General features: G+C 47.8%; 2 protein-coding genes across 13 annotated transcripts in view; one reads left to right on the top strand and one right to left on the bottom strand.

The window, feature by feature from the left end:
- Window positions 1–1,455: 1,455 nt before the first annotated feature.
- On the top strand, window positions 1,456–9,913 carry ASB8 (ankyrin repeat and SOCS box containing 8). 7 transcript variants are annotated; one of them, XM_086399751.1, is made up of 5 exons: window positions 1,456–1,512; window positions 1,958–3,871; window positions 4,465–4,624; window positions 6,131–6,235; window positions 8,050–9,913. In XM_086399751.1, the coding sequence occupies exons 3-5, from the start codon at window positions 4,496–4,498 to the stop codon at window positions 8,680–8,682; spliced, it is 867 nt and encodes a 288-aa protein (XP_086255877.1). In that variant the 5' UTR covers window positions 1,456–1,512; window positions 1,958–3,871; window positions 4,465–4,495; the 3' UTR covers window positions 8,683–9,913. The 7 variants fall into 7 exon arrangements, with proteins under 7 accessions (XP_086255877.1, XP_086255872.1, XP_086255876.1 ...); XM_086399746.1 differs by having other exon boundaries at window positions 1,958–2,530; window positions 4,461–4,624; XM_086399750.1 differs by having other exon boundaries at window positions 1,958–2,426.
- A 1,164-nt stretch (window positions 9,914–11,077) lies between these two features.
- The window catches only part of PFKM (phosphofructokinase, muscle), a 45,344-nt gene continuing 38,445 nt past the window's right edge, over window positions 11,078–17,976 (bottom strand). For all 6 annotated transcript variants that reach the window (XM_086399730.1, XM_086399727.1, XM_086399731.1 and 3 more), the window contains 10 exons: window positions 17,232–17,381; window positions 16,103–16,173; window positions 15,688–15,775; window positions 15,446–15,598; window positions 14,798–14,962; window positions 13,811–13,872; window positions 13,436–13,547; window positions 12,034–12,133; window positions 11,849–11,954; window positions 11,078–11,607 (listed from right to left, as the gene is read on the bottom strand). In XM_086399730.1, the coding sequence (XP_086255856.1) occupies window positions 11,463–11,607; window positions 11,849–11,954; window positions 12,034–12,133; window positions 13,436–13,547; window positions 13,811–13,872; window positions 14,798–14,962; window positions 15,446–15,598; window positions 15,688–15,775; window positions 16,103–16,173; window positions 17,232–17,381 (1,152 nt within the window). In that variant the 3' untranslated portion in view covers window positions 11,078–11,462. The remainder of the gene's footprint in view (window positions 11,608–11,848; window positions 11,955–12,033; window positions 12,134–13,435; window positions 13,548–13,810; window positions 13,873–14,797; window positions 14,963–15,445; window positions 15,599–15,687; window positions 15,776–16,102; window positions 16,174–17,231; window positions 17,382–17,976) is intronic.

Below are 17,976 nucleotides of genomic sequence, written 5' to 3' on the forward strand. Positions count from 1 at the left end.
ATACAAATAACATTTAAAAATGAAAGCTTGGAAACAGCAGACTTTATCCTGTTTTGGAAAGTAGGTAAAACTATTTTTTAAAAAAAGACAAAAATGGAACAGAAACTATATAGATTTTGCCATCTTATAATTAAGGTTTCACGGGTCAGATTAATACACACCTGCCAATGCAGGAGACATAAGAGACTCGGGTTTGATCTCTGGGTTGGGAAGATCCCCTGGAGCAGGGCATGGCAACACTCTCCTTCTCCAGTATTCTCTCCTGGAGAATCTCCATGGACAGAGGAGCCTGGTGGGCTACAGTCCATGTTAAGTTGCTTCAGTTCAGTTGAGTCGCTCAGTCATGTCTGACTCTTTGCGACCCCATGACCAAAGCAGCCTTTAGTCCCAGAGTCTGGAATTGGTGGCTTGCAAGTTGAATGTTCCCTCTAAAACTTTTCTTTAAAACAAATATTGCCAACATTTGCAATTCATATTTTTTAAATCTAGGTTTCATCTCCTTTTGAAAAACTTAACTGTCTCACCATAGCAGAGTGGTAGGAGGTGGGGGACACATTCCTGCCCAGAAAAATTATTTTTGAGTTTGGAACTCGGGAGCCTCGCTGAACCTTTCCAGTTCGCCATTTCCTCACCGATAAACAGAACTTTCTGGGCCCTACTTCACTCTCAAACTGGTAAAGTACTGTTTCTCTGAGCAAGCTTTGGGGAGTGGCTGAAGGGTAGATATAGCACTTAGTCTGCCTGTATGGTCTGCTTCACTCTGTGCATGGACCACTACGTGCCGCTGGCTTTGAAATGTTTGCTTTGCACGGAAAATTCTTCACTCGGAGGTGTCAGCATCTCTGGTTGGGAAAGGTTAATGTTAAGCATGTACATCTTTTTTCAGCCCTCAACATTTGGACTAGTACTCCTCGAGTGCTTGTTTATCTTTAATATACAGAGTGGACAATGCTCGCAGAAGCATAAATGCGTTCCAATATTTTATGAAAAATGCTGGAAGTCTCTTATTTGCCAAAGATACTTCTCACTAACAGCTTAGTCTCCAAACCAATAGAATCAGTGTCCCAAGTTTGGGAATATCTGGAAAAGGGGTGTTCAGGTCCGATTATCAGATGGGGACAGTAGGACGCAGAGGAGGGTTCGGATGAACTTGTTGCAAGCCTGGTCCACGTAGGCACAACACCCGCCAGAGTCGGGCCAACAGCCAGCAGCCGATGAGCTCCTTGCCCACCACCGCCACAGACCGAGCCCCGCAGCTGCTGCCGAAAGCGCCACATTGCGCCTGCGCAAAAGCCTTTGCCGCGGCTAGAAAGTAAACTGATTAAACCCCGGTTAGACGGAAGCGGCTTCGCACGTCTGCGCAGGCGCGTTCCGCCTTCGGACGGTGGTCGGTGCGCAGGCGCGCATCCCAGTCGTCCAACCTGTAAACAGAGCAGCCCGCGGGAGACAACTTCTGCTTCCGGGTCACGCCTTGACAGCCGCTTTCACCACCCAGGTCAGCTCCACGGTTCGGTGAGTGTCGCCCCGCGGCAGGAATATCTGCAGTCTGGTACCTAACCTCGGGCACCACGCCCAGTAGCACTTCCACTCCCCGCTCACGATCTGCCAGCCTTCGAGGCTGGGATCTCGTCCCGGGCTTTAAGGAGATCGGGGCGAGGATTGGTACGCCTTTGGGGCTCCCCGGGAGATTTCGTGACCCCCCATTTCAGTACCGGCCCCGCGAGACCTCCTGGGATTGCTGTGGTCTTTGCGGAGCCCGTGCGGAAAGTGACACCACACGTCTTCGCCCTCCGTCCCCTAGACTCGGCTAGACCTAGCTGCCGCGAGCCCCCTCAGCTGGTGCGGTGGGGCGGGGGCGCGCCTGGCCGGGTCGCGGGCGTCCCAGCCTGTGGGCGAAAGCCCGGCCTCCCTAGCACCAGAGCTGCTGAATGTCGCCTCTCCCCTCCTTTGCTTCTAGCTTCGCATTAAGAAAAACCCCTTGGTGTTTTCTTCGGATCCGAAGTGGAAGAAAATGGGAGAGAGGGAGCTTTCTGCTCCAGCAGAGGAAAGGGGCCACAGAGGGTCAAACCGTGGACAGGCTGCTGTCTGGCGATATGTTGAGTCTAGATTTCGTGATCCTTCCTGACAGTGAATGTTGTCAATGTGCCCCGAAGTTTCACTCTTCAGCAGGAGCTTTGAGGCAGCCGCAGAGGACTAGTGGTTGTATTCTCAGTTAGGATTTCTTAGCCTGGAGTCCAAGAAAGCTCCGAAAATGATTGCAAGGGTCTAGTCTTTTTTTTTTTTTTTTTTCAGATTATCTTGACCCAGAAATGGTTAACAGAACCACTTTGGGCTAAGCCTTCCACTTTGGATGCTCTTTTTGTTCTTGGAATCGCTGACTCAAATGCGTCTGTACCTTTCCCCCTTTTTCCTTGCAACAATGAAGTGTAAGATACAGACTCTTGTCTCTGAGGAGTTTCGTGGCTGTTGCAAAGATTAAAACGTATTCCAAGTCTAAACTATTTGGAAAATTTCAGAGGCATATAAACAAGTGTGTAAGCTTATTAAGAATAAATAAGCTTTGTTCTTAATAAAGTAGGGAGAATACCCTAATTTGAATCATTGATACCTATGAATTGATTTTTCAGTTCAGTTCAGTTGCTCAGTCGTGTCCGACTCTTTGTGACCCCATTGACTGTAGCAGGCCAGGCCTCCCTGTCCATCACCAACTCCCAGAGTTCACTCAGACTCACGTCCATCGAGTCAGTGATGCCATCCAGCCAGCTCATCCTCTGTCGTCCCCTTCTCCTCCTGCCCCCAATCCCTCCCAGCATCAGTCTTTTCCAGTGAGTCAACTCTTCACATGAGGTGGCCAAAGGTTGATTTTTAACTTCCATTAATTAATACTATATGTATTTTAAACAGATAAATGGCTACCCAGTAGCAGAATGGAAGAGTTTATAGTATTACTACATAATGTATAAGGGGAGAGTCCATCACAGAAGTTACATCATTTGAAATGACCAAAATAATTTTAGTGTTTTTCCCTTAGTAATCATCATGTGCATAAGATGTCTAATTACTGTAAGTCTTAAATTTTTCTAGGGTCCTAAGTAATAAGCTTTACATTGATTCAACAAATATTGAGAACCTGCTGTGTGCCAGGCACTATTAAAAATAACACTGTATTTACTGGCAGGGAGCTTGTGGTTTGATAGGATCCTGGATTCCTAAATGGTTACACCTAGAGAGCATACCATGCTTTCTTTACAGTTTTTGATATACGCTTTTTCATAGAAATGCTCTGCCTTCTTTGCTGTAATCTTTAATGTTCCCCAACTGGTATATGGCTCTTAGAGAGCCAAAACTTTTTATCATAGTTGAATTTAAGTATTGTTTTGATTGTGTTGTGTTTAGTCACTCAATTGTGTCTGACTCTTTATGACCCCATGGACTGTAGCCCACCAGGTCCATGGAATTCTCTAGGCGAGAATACTGGAGTGGGTTGCCGCTCCCTTCTCCAGGGGATCTTCCAGACCTGCAAATTCTTTATTGTCTGAGCCAATATTGCTTTATTTTCTTCTTCCAACACAGAACTCAGGTCTACTTCTCAGTTGTCACAAATGGCCAATTATTAAATTTTTAAATTCATTTTTTCACTCTTAAATCTGCTTGTTTTCCTGCAACTGCAAACATATATCATTAGTCAGAACTTTTCAACTTTTTTCCTAATTTTATATAGATGACCCCAGAGTGATTATACTTTGGCATTCCTTCCTTATTTTAGAATTTCACCTCAAAAACTTCTCATTTTTTCTTTGCCATTTTAAACTATTTCACAGATGGCTTGTCATCATTAACATAAATGCATTTGTTCTGTTTCTTCTCACAGGTAATAATCACTCCTATACCCTTTAGTCAATCAACCAGTATTTATTAAATAGCTACTTTTTGTGAGACTCTGGCTGGCCTGAGATGGTCTGAAGAAGTAGAAGAGGAGAACCTTGCCTCCCAATTGATTACAGTTTAGATGGAAAAACAGTATGAACATAACTATACTGCAAGGTCAAATGTAACAAGTAACCTAAAGGGGGTGCTGATAATAAAGACCACATAGTTCAGAGGAGGAAAACAGATGTTTTGTGAAATCCTTGGCCTTTACAGGAATCCCTTTCTTGGCTTGGTCTTTTTTAAACCATAAGGAGCTCCATGGGGAGCTTGGAGCATTTGGGGAAGTCCTGTGCTAGATGAGGTCAGAGAGTAGAGCCGGGGTTCCCAGGGTCAGAATCCTTTAGTCCAGTTTACCCAGCTCCCTCAGCAACTATCATATTCTCCTTCTTGTGATTAGGAAAAATGGTATTAATGAGTCACTGACTCTTTGAAATCTGGTTTTACTAGTGGGAAGGCCTTGGAGAACCCTGTAACCCTAAGGACAGGTGTGCTCAGTGGTATTGTGTATGCCTAAAACATCTTTGTTTCAGGCAGTTTGGAGCATGTGAACGTACTCTGAGCCTTGATGAGTTCCAGTATGTGGTATATTATGCAGAGCATTCAGAGCAAATACTCTCTCTCAGAGCGCTTAATCCGAACAATCGCTGCCATTCGCTCCTTCCCACACGACAATGTAGAGGACCTCATCAGAGGGGTGAGTGTACTGGGCTGACGCAGGAGTCCTTGGGGAGGTGAGGTGGGAAAGTTCCTGGGGAATCCTAATGGATTACAGATTTGCAGCTCTGACTCAGCACAAGATCATGGAGTTTTTACAATTTTTACAATATTCTAAAGTGTATTAACCATTAACATATGTTTTGCTTCTCCCTCTTCTGCCTTTCACTTTGTGCAAATGATATTTTTCTTTGGGAATTATGTTCTAGATAACCCTAGTTTCATGCTCTTTGTGAAATCTCTCTCTGGGTATGGGCATATGGGATTCAGCAAGCTCAAACTCTTCTACACATGTTACGCTAAGGGAAGAAGGAGGAAAGCAAAGCATTAGTGGTTTTCAAACCCTTGTAGTTTATAATAATAATTACATGGAGGGATATCACTGGCCTTCTATCCTAACAACAGCTACCACTTACAGTTCTATAGAGATTATTAATCCCTAAAATGCATGGTAATTTTTGACTTAAGGAAACACTTTAACTGTCTGCTATCTAACCAGTACTATTCTGTACTTCTCTTAAATAGCTAGTATCCTGGAAGGGCGTTGATGCTTTTCTGTATATTATTCCTGTTGAAGAGAAGTTACAGGGTAATTTTTTTTTATCTCTAGAGAATGTATCCAGATGGCTACTTCTATACATTCTTTTGAACAGCTCTAGAATCCTGGTTACAGCCTAGAGCTCTGTAGCTGCTTCAGAGTTGTGTGGCACAGCTGTGAGAAGAAAAGTCAGACAGCATTAGCTTGTTCTTAGCAAAAGTGGTATCAGAAGACTCAGCAGTAGAAACTTTGTCACATTCTAATTCCAGCTCTGCTGCTGAGTCATTCTGTGACTTTGGTCAGACCGTTGTATCTCCAGCTCCTTCATCAGATATGAAACAGAAGTACCAGTGGGGGCTAGGTGGCAGAGAATGCTGATACCAAGGGGCCACTTAGTTTATAAGTATATGCTATATACGTTTATAAACAAAGACATAACATTAAGATGACCTTACTGTTAGTGACGGTCATCTGTCAGATGGCAAGAAGAGCATGCCAGTTCTCCTGGCTTCTCTCTGAAAGATGCATTCCTGACTTTTTCAGAGCACGGTAGCCAGAGAAAGTCTATTGCTTTTCCAGCTTTCCTGCATGGTGATAAGGTTCTACTGCCTTTACATGCAAGGTTATGTCCTTAGTGATGTCCATCCCCGTGGCCATCTTTCAGGCTAACTTGTGGAGAAACTCAATGACTTGATCTAAGGCATCGACAGTTCCTTTCATTCATCTTCAGTGCATTCAGTGTATTGGTTGCATTCAGTGTATTGGTTTGGATATTGGCATTGTAATTTCATTTAATTAATAGGAATAGGCACTGGGGCTGGCCGTATATTTACAATACAGTCAGAGCTAGAGCCCTTCCCCACCCCCACCCCAGACATTGATCTGAGTCTTGTCCTGCATGGTGAGCCAGAGCTGAGCACACCAGTTGAAGTTTCCTTCTGTCCCTAGGGAGCAGATGTGAACTGTACCCACGGCACGCTGAAGCCCTTGCACTGTGCCTGCATGGTGTCCGATGCGGACTGTGTGGAGTTACTGCTGGAAAAGGGAGCTGAGGTAATGTTTTTTAACACTGTCACATCAGTGATTCACTAAAACTTGGGCTTCACACTTCCTTAAAATGTTTTGTCTCTTTTCCTATCTCTTCCCACCTTCTTGCTCCCACCTTCTAGGTAACTTTGGTGTGGCCAATATTCAAACAAAATGTAATGGTAAATCATCCAAAGTACTTCATTCCGTTGCCTTTCTTTCATACACTGACCATGGCTCTGGGAAGAGGTAATTTTTATCTCCCGTTAATCTCCCAGCCTTCCTTCTGGGATTGTTTATATTTCTATTCAGTCCTCTTTTGATTGTTCAGTCCCCTCAACCCTGATTCAATCTAAACCACTTGAGACTTGCCACCAGCGTGCACTTCTCACATGCATGTCACTGGAAAATAAGTCAGTGGGTCAGTCCCTTCCTCGGGATTGAGCTACTTGTGCTCTTTCTGCCCATTCATTTTTTTCTGTTTTACCATATCTTGTTACCGTCTTTCTAATGTATCTTAACATTAAAAAAAAAAAAAACATAGATTAACTTTTATTGGCATTAGCAAGAAGCAGCGTAGTATAATGAATAAAAGAAGAGAGAGTCTGAACCCAGACTTCATGGATTTGAATTCCAGTGTCATTTCCAGCTTTGTGATGTTGAACAGGTTACTTAACCTTTCTTTGCATCAGCTTCCCCATCTATAAAATAAGGATGATAAATGGTGTATTCTTCATAAGGTTGAAACTGTTTAGAACACTGGCATGTAGTAATTATTATACTAAACGAGTGCCTGTTAAATAAATAAAGTAGCAGTTTTGACAACTTTTGTGGCATCTTCAGGGTGCACAGGTTGAGGCAGTCATTTGAATAAAGATGCCATGAAGCAGGTGTGCAGGCCCCAGACATGCTGGTGGGTAAGCCTGCTCTAGGTCCCCACCTCCACACAACCATGCTGTTCTCTGCCTGTCATGAACTATCTTGTAACTTTTGTGAGTGACCCTGAAGTGAAAGGCAGTGATTAATAGCAATGATGAAAGTGAGACTATCCCCAGGGTGAGGGGGCAGTTTTTAGCTAAATAGAAGATTGAAGATTAAATATTTCAGGGGTGGGGTTTTTTTAGTGCATTTTATGGGGGAGAAAATTCACTATTTAAACCTAGGATTTAAATGAAATCTTTGTAGCCTCCAAATATTATAGGAGATGCTGAGTAGCAAGCCAGCAGCTTTTCAGCATCAGAGGATTTGTGCTCTTTCCTTGGCATGCTTTCCTCCAGATTCTCTCATGGCCCCACAAAATACGTTTGCAGGGGGCTGACTTGGATAAATAGTTCTGAGCTGCTCTGTGTGGTTAAAAAACACAGCAGAGCTACATGGACAGAAACTTGACTTCATTATTTTTCAGTCTGGTTGCCATTAGCCACAGGATACAGAGTGAGTCAGGATAAGTAGAATAATCCAGAACCTTTACTCTGGCCAGTATGTTCAAGCTGCCTTCCAATAAATGTCTTTCAGAGTAGTTACAAGTACTTAGACTTCTTCTGTTTCTTCTCCCTTACTGTGTGGTAGAGGTCCTAGGGAACAATAAATAAGAATGTGGCAGCAAAATCCTAGATGATACAGGCCAGTTAACCAGTGGACATAATAAAGAGTGTTGGTTGTCTGGGGACTATTGTTTTCCTACTTGCCCCTCAGCTCCATCCTGAGCACAACTCCCTGGGAATTGCTTGTTGACCTGCATGTTCAGAAAATTACATAGCAAAGACAGTGGCTAGGCACATGCAAGCCTCTTTGCCCGCCCATCGTCCATACACTGTAATATAGTCACTCCCTCTTCACAGGTGAATGCCCTGGATGGTTACAACCGAACAGCCCTCCACTATGCAGCTGAGAAAGATGAGGCTTGTGTGGAGGTCCTGTTGGAGTATGGTGCAAACCCCAATGCACTGGATGGTAACCGAGACACCCCACTTCACTGGGCAGCCTTTAAGAACAATGCTGAGTGTGTGCGGGCCCTCCTAGAGAGCGGGGCCTCTGTCAACGCCCTGGATTACAACAATGACACCCCGCTTAGCTGGGCTGCCATGAAGGGAAATCTTGAGAGCGTCAGCATCCTTCTTGATTATGGTGCAGAGGTCAGAGTCATCAACTTAAAAGGCCAGACGCCCATCTCCCGCCTGGTGGCTCTGCTAGTCAGGGGACTTGGGACAGAGAAAGAGGACTCTTGCTTTGAGCTCCTCCACAGAGCTGTTGGACACTTTGAATTAAGGAAAAATGGCACCATGCCACGAGAAGTGGCCAAAGACCAGCAGCTGTGTGAAAAGCTGACTGTTCTGTGCTCAGCCCCAGGGACTCTAAAAACACTTTCTCGCTATGCTGTGCGCCGGAGCCTGGGACTCCAGTATCTGCCAGATGCCGTCAAGGGCCTGCCTCTGCCAGCTTCTCTGAAGGAATACCTGTTACTCATAGAATAGCCTGGAGGAGACGTCAGGCCGGCAACTCTGCGTAAGGTTTTGCCCTGTAGCACCATCTGTCTTGGAAAACAGGAAAAGCAGTTGTTCCTGTTGTGTGGTTTATATTTCAAGGCAACATGTCACAACAGTAATCTTCACATCACCTCCCCTCCCCAAACCAAGCAAACAAACAAAAAAATGTCCCTCACTTTTGTTTCTGTTTCTTGCTTACTGGGCCTTTTATATTGCACCCTGCAAAGGAAGAGGTCTCCCCAACCCTCATTAGGGAAAGAAATCAACAGTGGGACTGAATTTCTCTGGGCAGATGAAGAGTACTTTTAGCATGTGCGTTTGGTTTGCCTTTGGGAACATGATTAACTTTCGGAAGAATCCCTCTAGAAACATTTTAATTGATCTGTGAAGAAGTTTAAGAAAATTCCAGCTAACAGCTGCAGCCCAAAGATGAAGATACTACCGCCTCAGATGGTGCACAGGTTCAGAACTGGGCCAGATGTCCCTAGAATTATCCCTGGGCATTCAAAAGGGACTGGCCCCTTCTTACCACCGAAGGGAAGGGCAGTTTTTGCTCCTTTTCCATGAGTGTGCCCAAGGCTTACAGTAGTTCAGCAATGTTATTTTAGAAAGATTATCTTGCTGCTGTCCATATAGTAGGAGATAGGAGGTTCTAAGCAGTCCTAAGAACTTTTCTTCGAATGCAGTTCTTTCTCTTCCTGACAGCCAGTGGGCTTGGCCGGCTCTTGCTGCACCCACCATAGAGGGAGGTGTCTGCTCTAGCAGGGGAGGACGTGGGCTGGGCTGCCTTTTCTCATGCGTCTTTCATTCACTCTGCTAAGAGTTTGGAGTTTGTTTTCAGTTGTTTTGGAAACTTTGCTTTTTACTGATCTACACAAAAAGACATTGGTGGTGTGGGTGGAGTTAGGGAGTGGGGGAAGAGCACTCTTAAGAGCTTCCTCTGAGATGACCCACCTTCCCAAAAGAGATCTGTTTTCGTGAACAATACTTAGTCTAGGTACTCTTCATGTTCCTAAGCTAGATCAAGTTGTTGATTCTAGATGACCTTATGCAAATGTGAAAGACTTTTTTTTTTTAACTGATTGGGAACTATAAATAAAAATGAACAGAATCTGCTGACACAGCTAATTTGAAAAAGTATGTCTGCTTTTGTCCTTTTGTTATTGGTGTTTTTTGCTCACGTACGGAAAAAAAAGGAAATAAAAAGGTCTAAAAGCAAGTTTGGAAATTTCGACTGTTCCTACTTTTCGTTACATCATCGTCCCGAGTCCCAGTGTCATCTCAGGCTGTCATACCACCTGCATAGGCTGTTTTGAAGAATCAGTGATAATGGTGCTTGATATTTATTAATTTCTCTTCCCCTTAAAGAACTGTACAGAGAACATTTGGCTGCTTTAATTAATGTTGGACTCTGACAAGACTTCTCGGTCATTTTTTAGAACTGTTTCTAGGGGGTAGCAGTTATATACTTTGGATAGCCAGCAAAACTGAAGTACTAGACAGTCCTTTACCCACTCCAGTGTTCTTGCCTGGAGAATCCCAGGGACAGGGGAGCCTGGTGGGATGCCGTCTATGGGGTCGCATAGAGTCGGACACGACTAAAGCGACTTAGCAGCAGCAGTAGCAGACAGTCCTTCCCTCTGTTCCTTGGAAAACCCCAAACCTCCTTCCTGCTTCAGCAAGCAAGTGAGGAAGCTGTGTTAGTGGGAGAGATATGTATGCTTGTGCCAAGAGCCAGGATCTGATTCTTGGACTCTAATCTCAAGCCTCTCATTGACAGGGCAGCATCCCATCAGTTCAGGGCACAGTATGCAGATGCAATCCTGAGGACCAGCTGTATTACATGGGTGCTTGCTAATGAGGAAGTGTGGAACAGAAAACAAACTGAGCTGACCAAGAACTCATGGTTTTCCAAAGCAGCATTTCAACCAACCCACCAAACTAGGTCCAGAATTGAATGTCTCTGTTTTCCAGGCATGTCACCCCACCGAGATGGAGTCTGGCTTTCATCCAGAAAGGAGCACAGGGGGAAAAGTTGAGAAGGAAGAACCCTGGGTTGTCGGAGTAGAGATTAGGGAATGGCTGGAAAAAAAGCAAAGCTGGGTAATGGGTGTATGACCAAGAGGTAAAACATAACTTTATGCTTAGGGAAGATGGGAGTGTCCTTGGCTACAGAGGATGAGGGAGGGACTGCTTGTGGGATGAGGGTGAGGATGGTGTCCTGTGTTCTGGGACCCTGCGTACAGAGTCAAGAGAACCCAAGAATCGAAGTACACGGAGTTAGCACATGGGCTGCCTTTTCCCGGGTGTCCGTCTGGGCAGAGTCCATTGCTTGGGGCTGACAAGAATGCACTTGTGAAGATGGTAAGAGGAGAAGCCAAAGCACAGTGACCAGCTGGCATTTATTAGTGTAGTCACTGTCGTAAGAGTAGTAGAGGAACCATGACTCTATTATAATCACAAATAAATAAAGCTTATTTTTAGGAAAATTCTAACCGAGTAACTGAAATCGAGCAGCGGTACTAGAGGAGTCCAGCCTTGTGTGACACAGGAAGCTGGGGTAGAAGTCAGGAGAAATTCTACATACAGGGAGCTTCCACTTACGGCCCCTGCCCCAGCTCCCTGGCTAGAGCTGACCATGGCTGCAATTACAGAATAAAAGGAAACCTAATGGAAAATGCACTGAAACACGTGAGAATACACGGACTTGGATCTGTTGGGGTGAGCTGACCATAGCAGACAATCCATTCTTCTCTTTGCAAAGAGGCCTAGACGTTAGCTTCTCCGGACCGCTTCCGAGAGATGTGCTCCAGGTGGGCGTGCTCTGAGGTATCCAAGTCAATCTCGTACTTGGCGAGGATCTTGAGGATGGGCCTCAGCTTCAGCCACCACTGCTCCTTGGGGATGCGGTGCCTACAGAGGAACGAGGTAGATGATGATTTAATCTTCAGCACCCCAATCAACTTCTATCTGAGGCTATGGGAAGAAGTGGAGCAGCAGAGGCTGAATTTGGGACCTAAGCATCAGATCTGAAATAGGTATGACTACAGATGTTAATCCTAAGGAAAAAGGACTGAAGACGTGAACAGCCTGGGAAGAGCAGATCTCAGCAACTGCTGGGGAGGGAACCACCCCAGGAGGCAGATGTACTCACTCAAAATCCGTCTGTTCCTTCAACTCAGTCACCGGTTGGAAGACCAGGGCCCTCTTACGCATCCCCAGAACACAGCCCGAGTCTGGGGAATTGGCAAAGATCCGCCCTGCAACAGGGATAGTCAGTCAGCTTCTATGCTGGGAACCGGCCTCTAGGAAAGCGGCTCACCCTCTTACCCCACCTACCATTACGGTAACTCTCTTTGATTTTCCCTGACATCCAGTTCATAGCCTTTGCACCCATCTTAGTGGCAAAATTCCTGTCGAATGGAGTTGGGCTCCCACCCTGGAAAAAGAGTGATAAAAGTTCAAGGGGCAGGACTCTAATGAAGTGGCAAAGACATGGTAATACGCAGAGAAAAATGAAAGGATGGGTCTCAGGTTTATAACCAGAAACAGGAATCCAGAAGTCTTAACTATGAAAGGAAATCCTGAAACCGGGCAGGGCACCAGGGCGAGCTGGGCTGGCAGGTCTGGCGGTTTATCAGCTCTAGGAGTAATTAGTACGAGGGGATGCTTGGTCTCCCAGTTGCCTCTTCTAGCTCCCTGGCTGCATGACCCTGTTCATTTACTCCTAATCTTTCTGGCCTCTCGGTCAGCTCCCTGCCCTTCACTAGCCTAGCAGCTTTTGTCACTCACCATCGATGAACAAGTGTTCCTTGTGACCTAATCTGGGTGCCTTGGTAGCACCTCAGAATAATATAAAACATGATGCAGTTTCTCTGAACAAAGCAAAAGTAAGTGGGAAAATGGGAAGGAAGGAAAAACAGAAAAGAGGTCTTCATACTTTATCCAATAGTACCCCATTCCTTCAGAAGCTGATAAGCCCATTCAAACTGAGATAATGTGAATTCATCTGTGGGTACAGAAAGGTCAAAGGTCAATACTTATGCCGCATCAGCGGGGAAGGTTTGGAATGGGGCAGGTCTCAGACCACTAGCAGCATCTGTGAGTGAGTCTTGGATGCAGATTCCTTTCCCCTGGAAACCCTAGTGAGTGGAGACAGAGCCCAACCCTGGCAAGGTGCCCACACTCATCTCACAGGGTGCCCACGAAGGCAGCATGGTGTGTGGGGAAAGCACTGGGCCAGCTCATTTTGGCCTCACTCAAGCCTGATTAGCAGCTCTGGGAAAATTACTTCTCTCTGAGCCTCATTTCCTTCATTGAAGCAGTGGTTCTCAACTGGAGATGACCTGGCCCCCCAGAGGACATTTGGTAATATCTGGAGACTTTTTTCAGTCACACAAGTGGGGAGGGTGTGCTACCAGTGAGGGCTCATCTAGTGAGTAGAGTCTGGGGTGTTGCTAAGCCATCCTACGACCCACACAACCACCACAAAAAAGTTTCCAGCTCAAAATGGCAAGAGTGCCAAGGTGGAGAAACTCTGCCCTAAATAAAGAGGCTGAACCACAGAATCTCTCAGGCCATTTCCAAGGTAAAGACTTGTGATTCTGTGACTGCGGAGCCTGCAGGCCTGTGCTGTGGCGGCCCCAACAGCCACCAGCAGGTGGGAGGCCACTGGGAGGCTCTGGCTGCTGGGTGGGGGTTTGCTGTGGCCTCTGGTGACAGCATGGTGCGTCTGCCCCACCTGCTGCATGTGGCCCAGCACGTTCTTCCTGCTGTCGAAGATGCCCTTCCCCTCCTCAGAGTACAAGTTGAAGATGAAGTCAGTGGTGTAGTTCTCATTGCACTTCTCGTTCCTGCAGAAGAGACAGCAGCCTGTGCCCGGCGCTGGCCCTCTCCCTCCCCATGCCTTCTCCAAGCTCTGTGGGCTTTGTCCCTCCCAGTTCCATCTCCTCCCGGGGTCCGGGCTCTCCCACACTGTATTCACAGACTCCACGGGGTGCGCCAGCCAGGGCTGCGGTCTGGCCAGGGCTGAAGCCTGACTGCTGCTCCTCCGCACTCAGGAGCAGGCCAGGGACGAGGCTACTCCTCACTCAGGAGCAGGCCAGGGACGAGGTACCTTAACACCAGGCCCCTCTTCACAGTCGTTTTCATCTTCTGCACCAGATGCTCCACATTCACCTGAAAATGAAATGGAAAATCCTAAACCCGGCTGAGCAGGCCTCTACAGGAGGGAGAGGCACACGAGGAGGGCGGGCTGCTGACAGCTCAGGGCTGGCCTGCACCTAATCCCTTTAAGAAGGTCACGACAGACAGACAAGCGAAGACCCAGCTGAGCTGGGCAGAGCAGGCAGAGGGAAAGCTGGAGAGAGTGTGGGAACTGTCAGTCTGAAGCCCCTTTCCATCCCTTCCCGATCTCCCTTTCTAGGGGTTTCAGTTCTTCCACCCTGAGAGAGCCAGCCCTGCCCTCGGTGTCGGTCTCTAAATGGGTGGCGTTCGTGGACAGCAGTGACTCACTGCGGAGAAAACACCCCCGTCTAGGCTTTGAGTCAGGGGTGAAGGAGGGAGAGGGTCACCCTCCACTGATGGCTGGGCCCTTGGAGTAGTGAGTTCCCGCAACCTGCCAACCTCCTCTGTGTGGTTCGAGTGAACGAAGATCTTAGAAATGAGGATCATAAGGGAATCCCCTCAAAAATGGAGTTAGTGGTCCGTTTGGTAGCAAGGAAAATCTGAAGTAGGGGGGATGTGACTTTTTCAATCAGTTAAACCGCCTACTCAAAGTTTAGAAAAGTTTTATAACCTCACTGAACCTTGTTCATCTGTAATATGGAGATAACCCCTCCCGTGCATGGCTGTTGTGAAAATAAAATGCAAAAAGGCACATAAAGGGCTTAGCTGCAGCCACCCTTCAAATGAATGCTCCAACAGGAGGGGCACCACATACAGAATGTCACACCACAGCACGCCTGCCTGGCGCTCTTCCGAGGACTCCACAGACCATCAGCTCTGTCCTTGCCTTAAGCTCTCACAGCTTAGGTCGCCACGGGGACATGGGGACCAATGGGGCAAGGGAGAGCCTCCTAACAAGCTCTGGGTAGCCGTCTACCTGCAGGTCTCGAATGGTGAAGGGGTCCTCAAAAATATACGCAGCATCAGCCCCGGCTGCCAGGCCTGCCATGGTGGCCAGGTAGCCACAGTAGCCGCCCATCGTTTCAATGATAAACACACGGCGCTTGGTGCCTGCCGCTGACTGCTTGATGCGGTCACACGTCTGCAGAGACAACACGTCAGAGAAAGACAGAGTCAGGGATGTGACTCTTGTCACTTCTCTGGGCCCCACCATCACCCGACTCTGGAGCTATGTCCCCCTAGGCCAGCAGGGCCCCAGAGCCCCCTCCAGTTCTCGCCAACAAGGATGGCAGGCACATCTGGCAAGTGTAGTGTGGACCTCCTCCCCCAGAAGGAAGCTATTCCTACCCTTCCTGTGCTTGGACTAGGGGAACTATGATCTAGGGCCTCAGAAATGAAAAATCACTTGGAGTGCGGAGTACAGATGCATCTCCAGGCTAGAGGACTCACAGCGAGGAGGATGGACACAACGTGTTAAGTGCGTGTGGGCAAACTCAGAGCTTGAGAAGTATTCTTCTCACACTGTCACTTGGCTGGTACAAATCAAGTGCTCACTTCCTAGCCCAGACTCGGTCCAGGGACTGGAGCCCCAAGCCAGGGGCTGGGAAGCCGCGGGGACCCTCACCATGCAGATGGTGTTGAGAGCAGTGTCAGCCCCCACGCTGAAGTCCGAGCCGGGCACATTGTTGGAGACCGTGGCAGGGATGACCACGAAGGGGATGCAGAGCTCATCATACTGCTTCCTGCCTTCCATCAGCTCCAGGCCCCCCGTGTAAGCCTGAGAAGACAAAGCCACGGGGGCAGGAATGAGGGGGAGAAGGCGGGAACGGGGGCAGGAGGAGAGGAAGAAATGGCAGGGATGCTCACCTCAAAGCCCCCGATAATGACAAGGCCCTGAATATTAAACTTCGTGATGTTGGCACTGATCTGTTCAAAGCTCTTCTTGGGTAGAGTCCTAGTTGATTGGGGTGAGGGGAGGGGAATAGAATTTGGGGAAGAGACAGCAAAATCAAGGGAGAGAAAAGCGAGCGTTAGAAGGCACTGTGTTTATAATTTCTTAACTTGCGCCCCCTTCATACCCCACTCTCACCCTGTCCAAGGACACATGCTGGGGCTCTGAGTCGCCAGAGCTGCTAATGGATGTCTGCATGGACACGTCTGCCCTCTGAGGACCCAGACGACAGCACTGGTCTCAGCGGACCCCAACCAAATGAACGGATGCCCACATGCAAGGGCTGCCTTTAGGGTGACTAGGTGGAGGTAATCCTGGTATGCCACTCACCTTTTAGTCCCAAGTTTAGAACCACCTTGGCCAGTCCAGCCCCCGACGTAGCTCCATCCAGCTTCCTCGATCTGCGGCGGGAGGTCACACAGGTCTGCATCATGGTCTGCCACCACTGCCCGAGCCCTGAGCCCATCCCCTTGGCAGAGCTGTGCCAGGCACCGGCTTCTCCCACCTCACTGAACGTCCTCCACCCTTACAGCTCACTCACAAATCTTACACCGGGCCCTGTGCTGAACTCTGGGATAGAGAATTATATCAGACACGTTGTTTGCAAAGGGCTCATTTCAGTGCCTCCTGCCTCTTCCCACTGCCCTAAAATTAAATACAGTAGCTCCCCCTTTATCTGTGATCCCACTTTCCAAGCTCTCAGTTACCCATCATCAACCTTGGCCCAAAAATCCTAAGTGGAAAATTCCAGAAATAAACAATTCCTAAGTTTTAAATGGTGTGTTCTGAGTGGCGTGATGAAATTTTGCACCATTCTGCTTCATCCCACCCAAGACGTGACTCATCCCTTTGTCCAGTGGGCCCACATTGTGTACACGACCTGCCTATTAGTACAGGGAAAACATGTAGTACACAGCTGACCCCTGAGCACATGGGGGTGTGGGTGCCCACACTCCAAAGTCAAAAATGCACATGTAAATTTACAGCCGGCTCTCATATGCACTGCTCTGAATCCATGGGTTCAACCAACCCTGGATCATATAGTACCACAGTGCTTGCTATTGAAAAGTTCTGGGGAGTTGCCTAGGGGTCCAGTTAGGACTTAGCGCCTTCACTGTCATGGGCCCAGATTCAATCCCTGGATGGGGAACTAAGATCATGGGAAGATGTGTGGCACAGCCAAATTAAAAAAAGAAAAATTCTGCATTTAAGTGGGCTCACGCAGTTGAAACCCAAGTTGTTCAAGATCAACTATACATAGGGTTTGGTGCTCTCACAATTTCAGGTATCCACTGGGGATGTGTCCCCCGCAGAAAACGGGGGACCCCTGTATCTACTTCTGCTTGAACCCCAATAAAAAGGTTGTGAGGGACGGGGGAACACAGGGGAACAGATAGGCCAGCTGCTGCCCGTCTCCTCTGCACGGCTGCTCCCGGCCCTGCAGCCAGCGCCCCCCTACCTGACCCTTGGCCAGGCCCTCGAAGCCATCGTGCACCACCAGCATTCGGTTGCCCTGGATGAGGCCGATTCTCACAGTGGAGCGAACGGCTGCGTTCATGCCTGCGGCCGGCGCTCCCACGTTCATCACGGCCACCGTGTGGGAGCCACTCTGCGGAAGGAAGTGGAGAGGGAGGGGGACAGGTCAGTGAGAGGAGCTGGCCTCCGAGTCCCTCACGGTCCTGAGGGCACATCCCTCCCCCAGGGAATGCCAGCACAGTCTGCCCCTCCCCCACAGCAGGGAGGCAGAAGTCTTCACCACAGATCAATAAAGCTGCGATTCCTGATCCCAGACATCACTGCACAATGAACACGAGACCCTCCAGAGCAGTGTTGCTCAAAGTAGGATCCTTGGACCACCTGTTGTATCAGATCCACCCAGGGAGCTTATTAAACCTGCATATTCCTGGCCCCACCCCTGATCTGATCTCCCTCGGAGGGAGGGAATATGCATGTTTAATAAGTGACCCAGACCATGCTAGTGTAGATAAAATATTGAGAACCACTACACCAATGGGAGAGATGGCTCAAATGCACTTAGATGCGATTACTCCAGATTTGCCCAGAGAAGTAACACATGAGCTTCTTTTCCCTTCCTTGCATGCTATCTTGTCAGCCCTGAAGTGGATGTGGGTCTTGGGTTCAAGACATCCAGGGTACACTAAGAACACAGGCTTGTATCTGGGGTGAGAGAAAATTAACTTAGT

This window comes from Bos grunniens, chromosome 5 (assembly GCF_055505025.1).
Source record: "Bos grunniens cultivar Pamir isolate PY7600 chromosome 5, Bosgru_T2T1.0, whole genome shotgun sequence".
Classification (NCBI taxonomy): Eukaryota; Metazoa; Chordata; class Mammalia; order Artiodactyla; family Bovidae; genus Bos; species Bos grunniens.

Coding starts and splice junctions, on each gene's coding strand:
- ASB8 (XM_086399747.1), top strand. CDS start 4,496: ATGAGTTCCAGTATGTGGTATATTATGCAGAGCATTCAGAGCAAATAC. Junction 4,625..6,130: donor TAGAGGACCTCATCAGAGGG/GTGAGTGTACTG, acceptor TTCTGTCCCTAG/GGAGCAGATGTGAACTGTAC. Junction 6,236..8,049: donor TGCTGGAAAAGGGAGCTGAG/GTAATGTTTTTT, acceptor CCCTCTTCACAG/GTGAATGCCCTGGATGGTTA.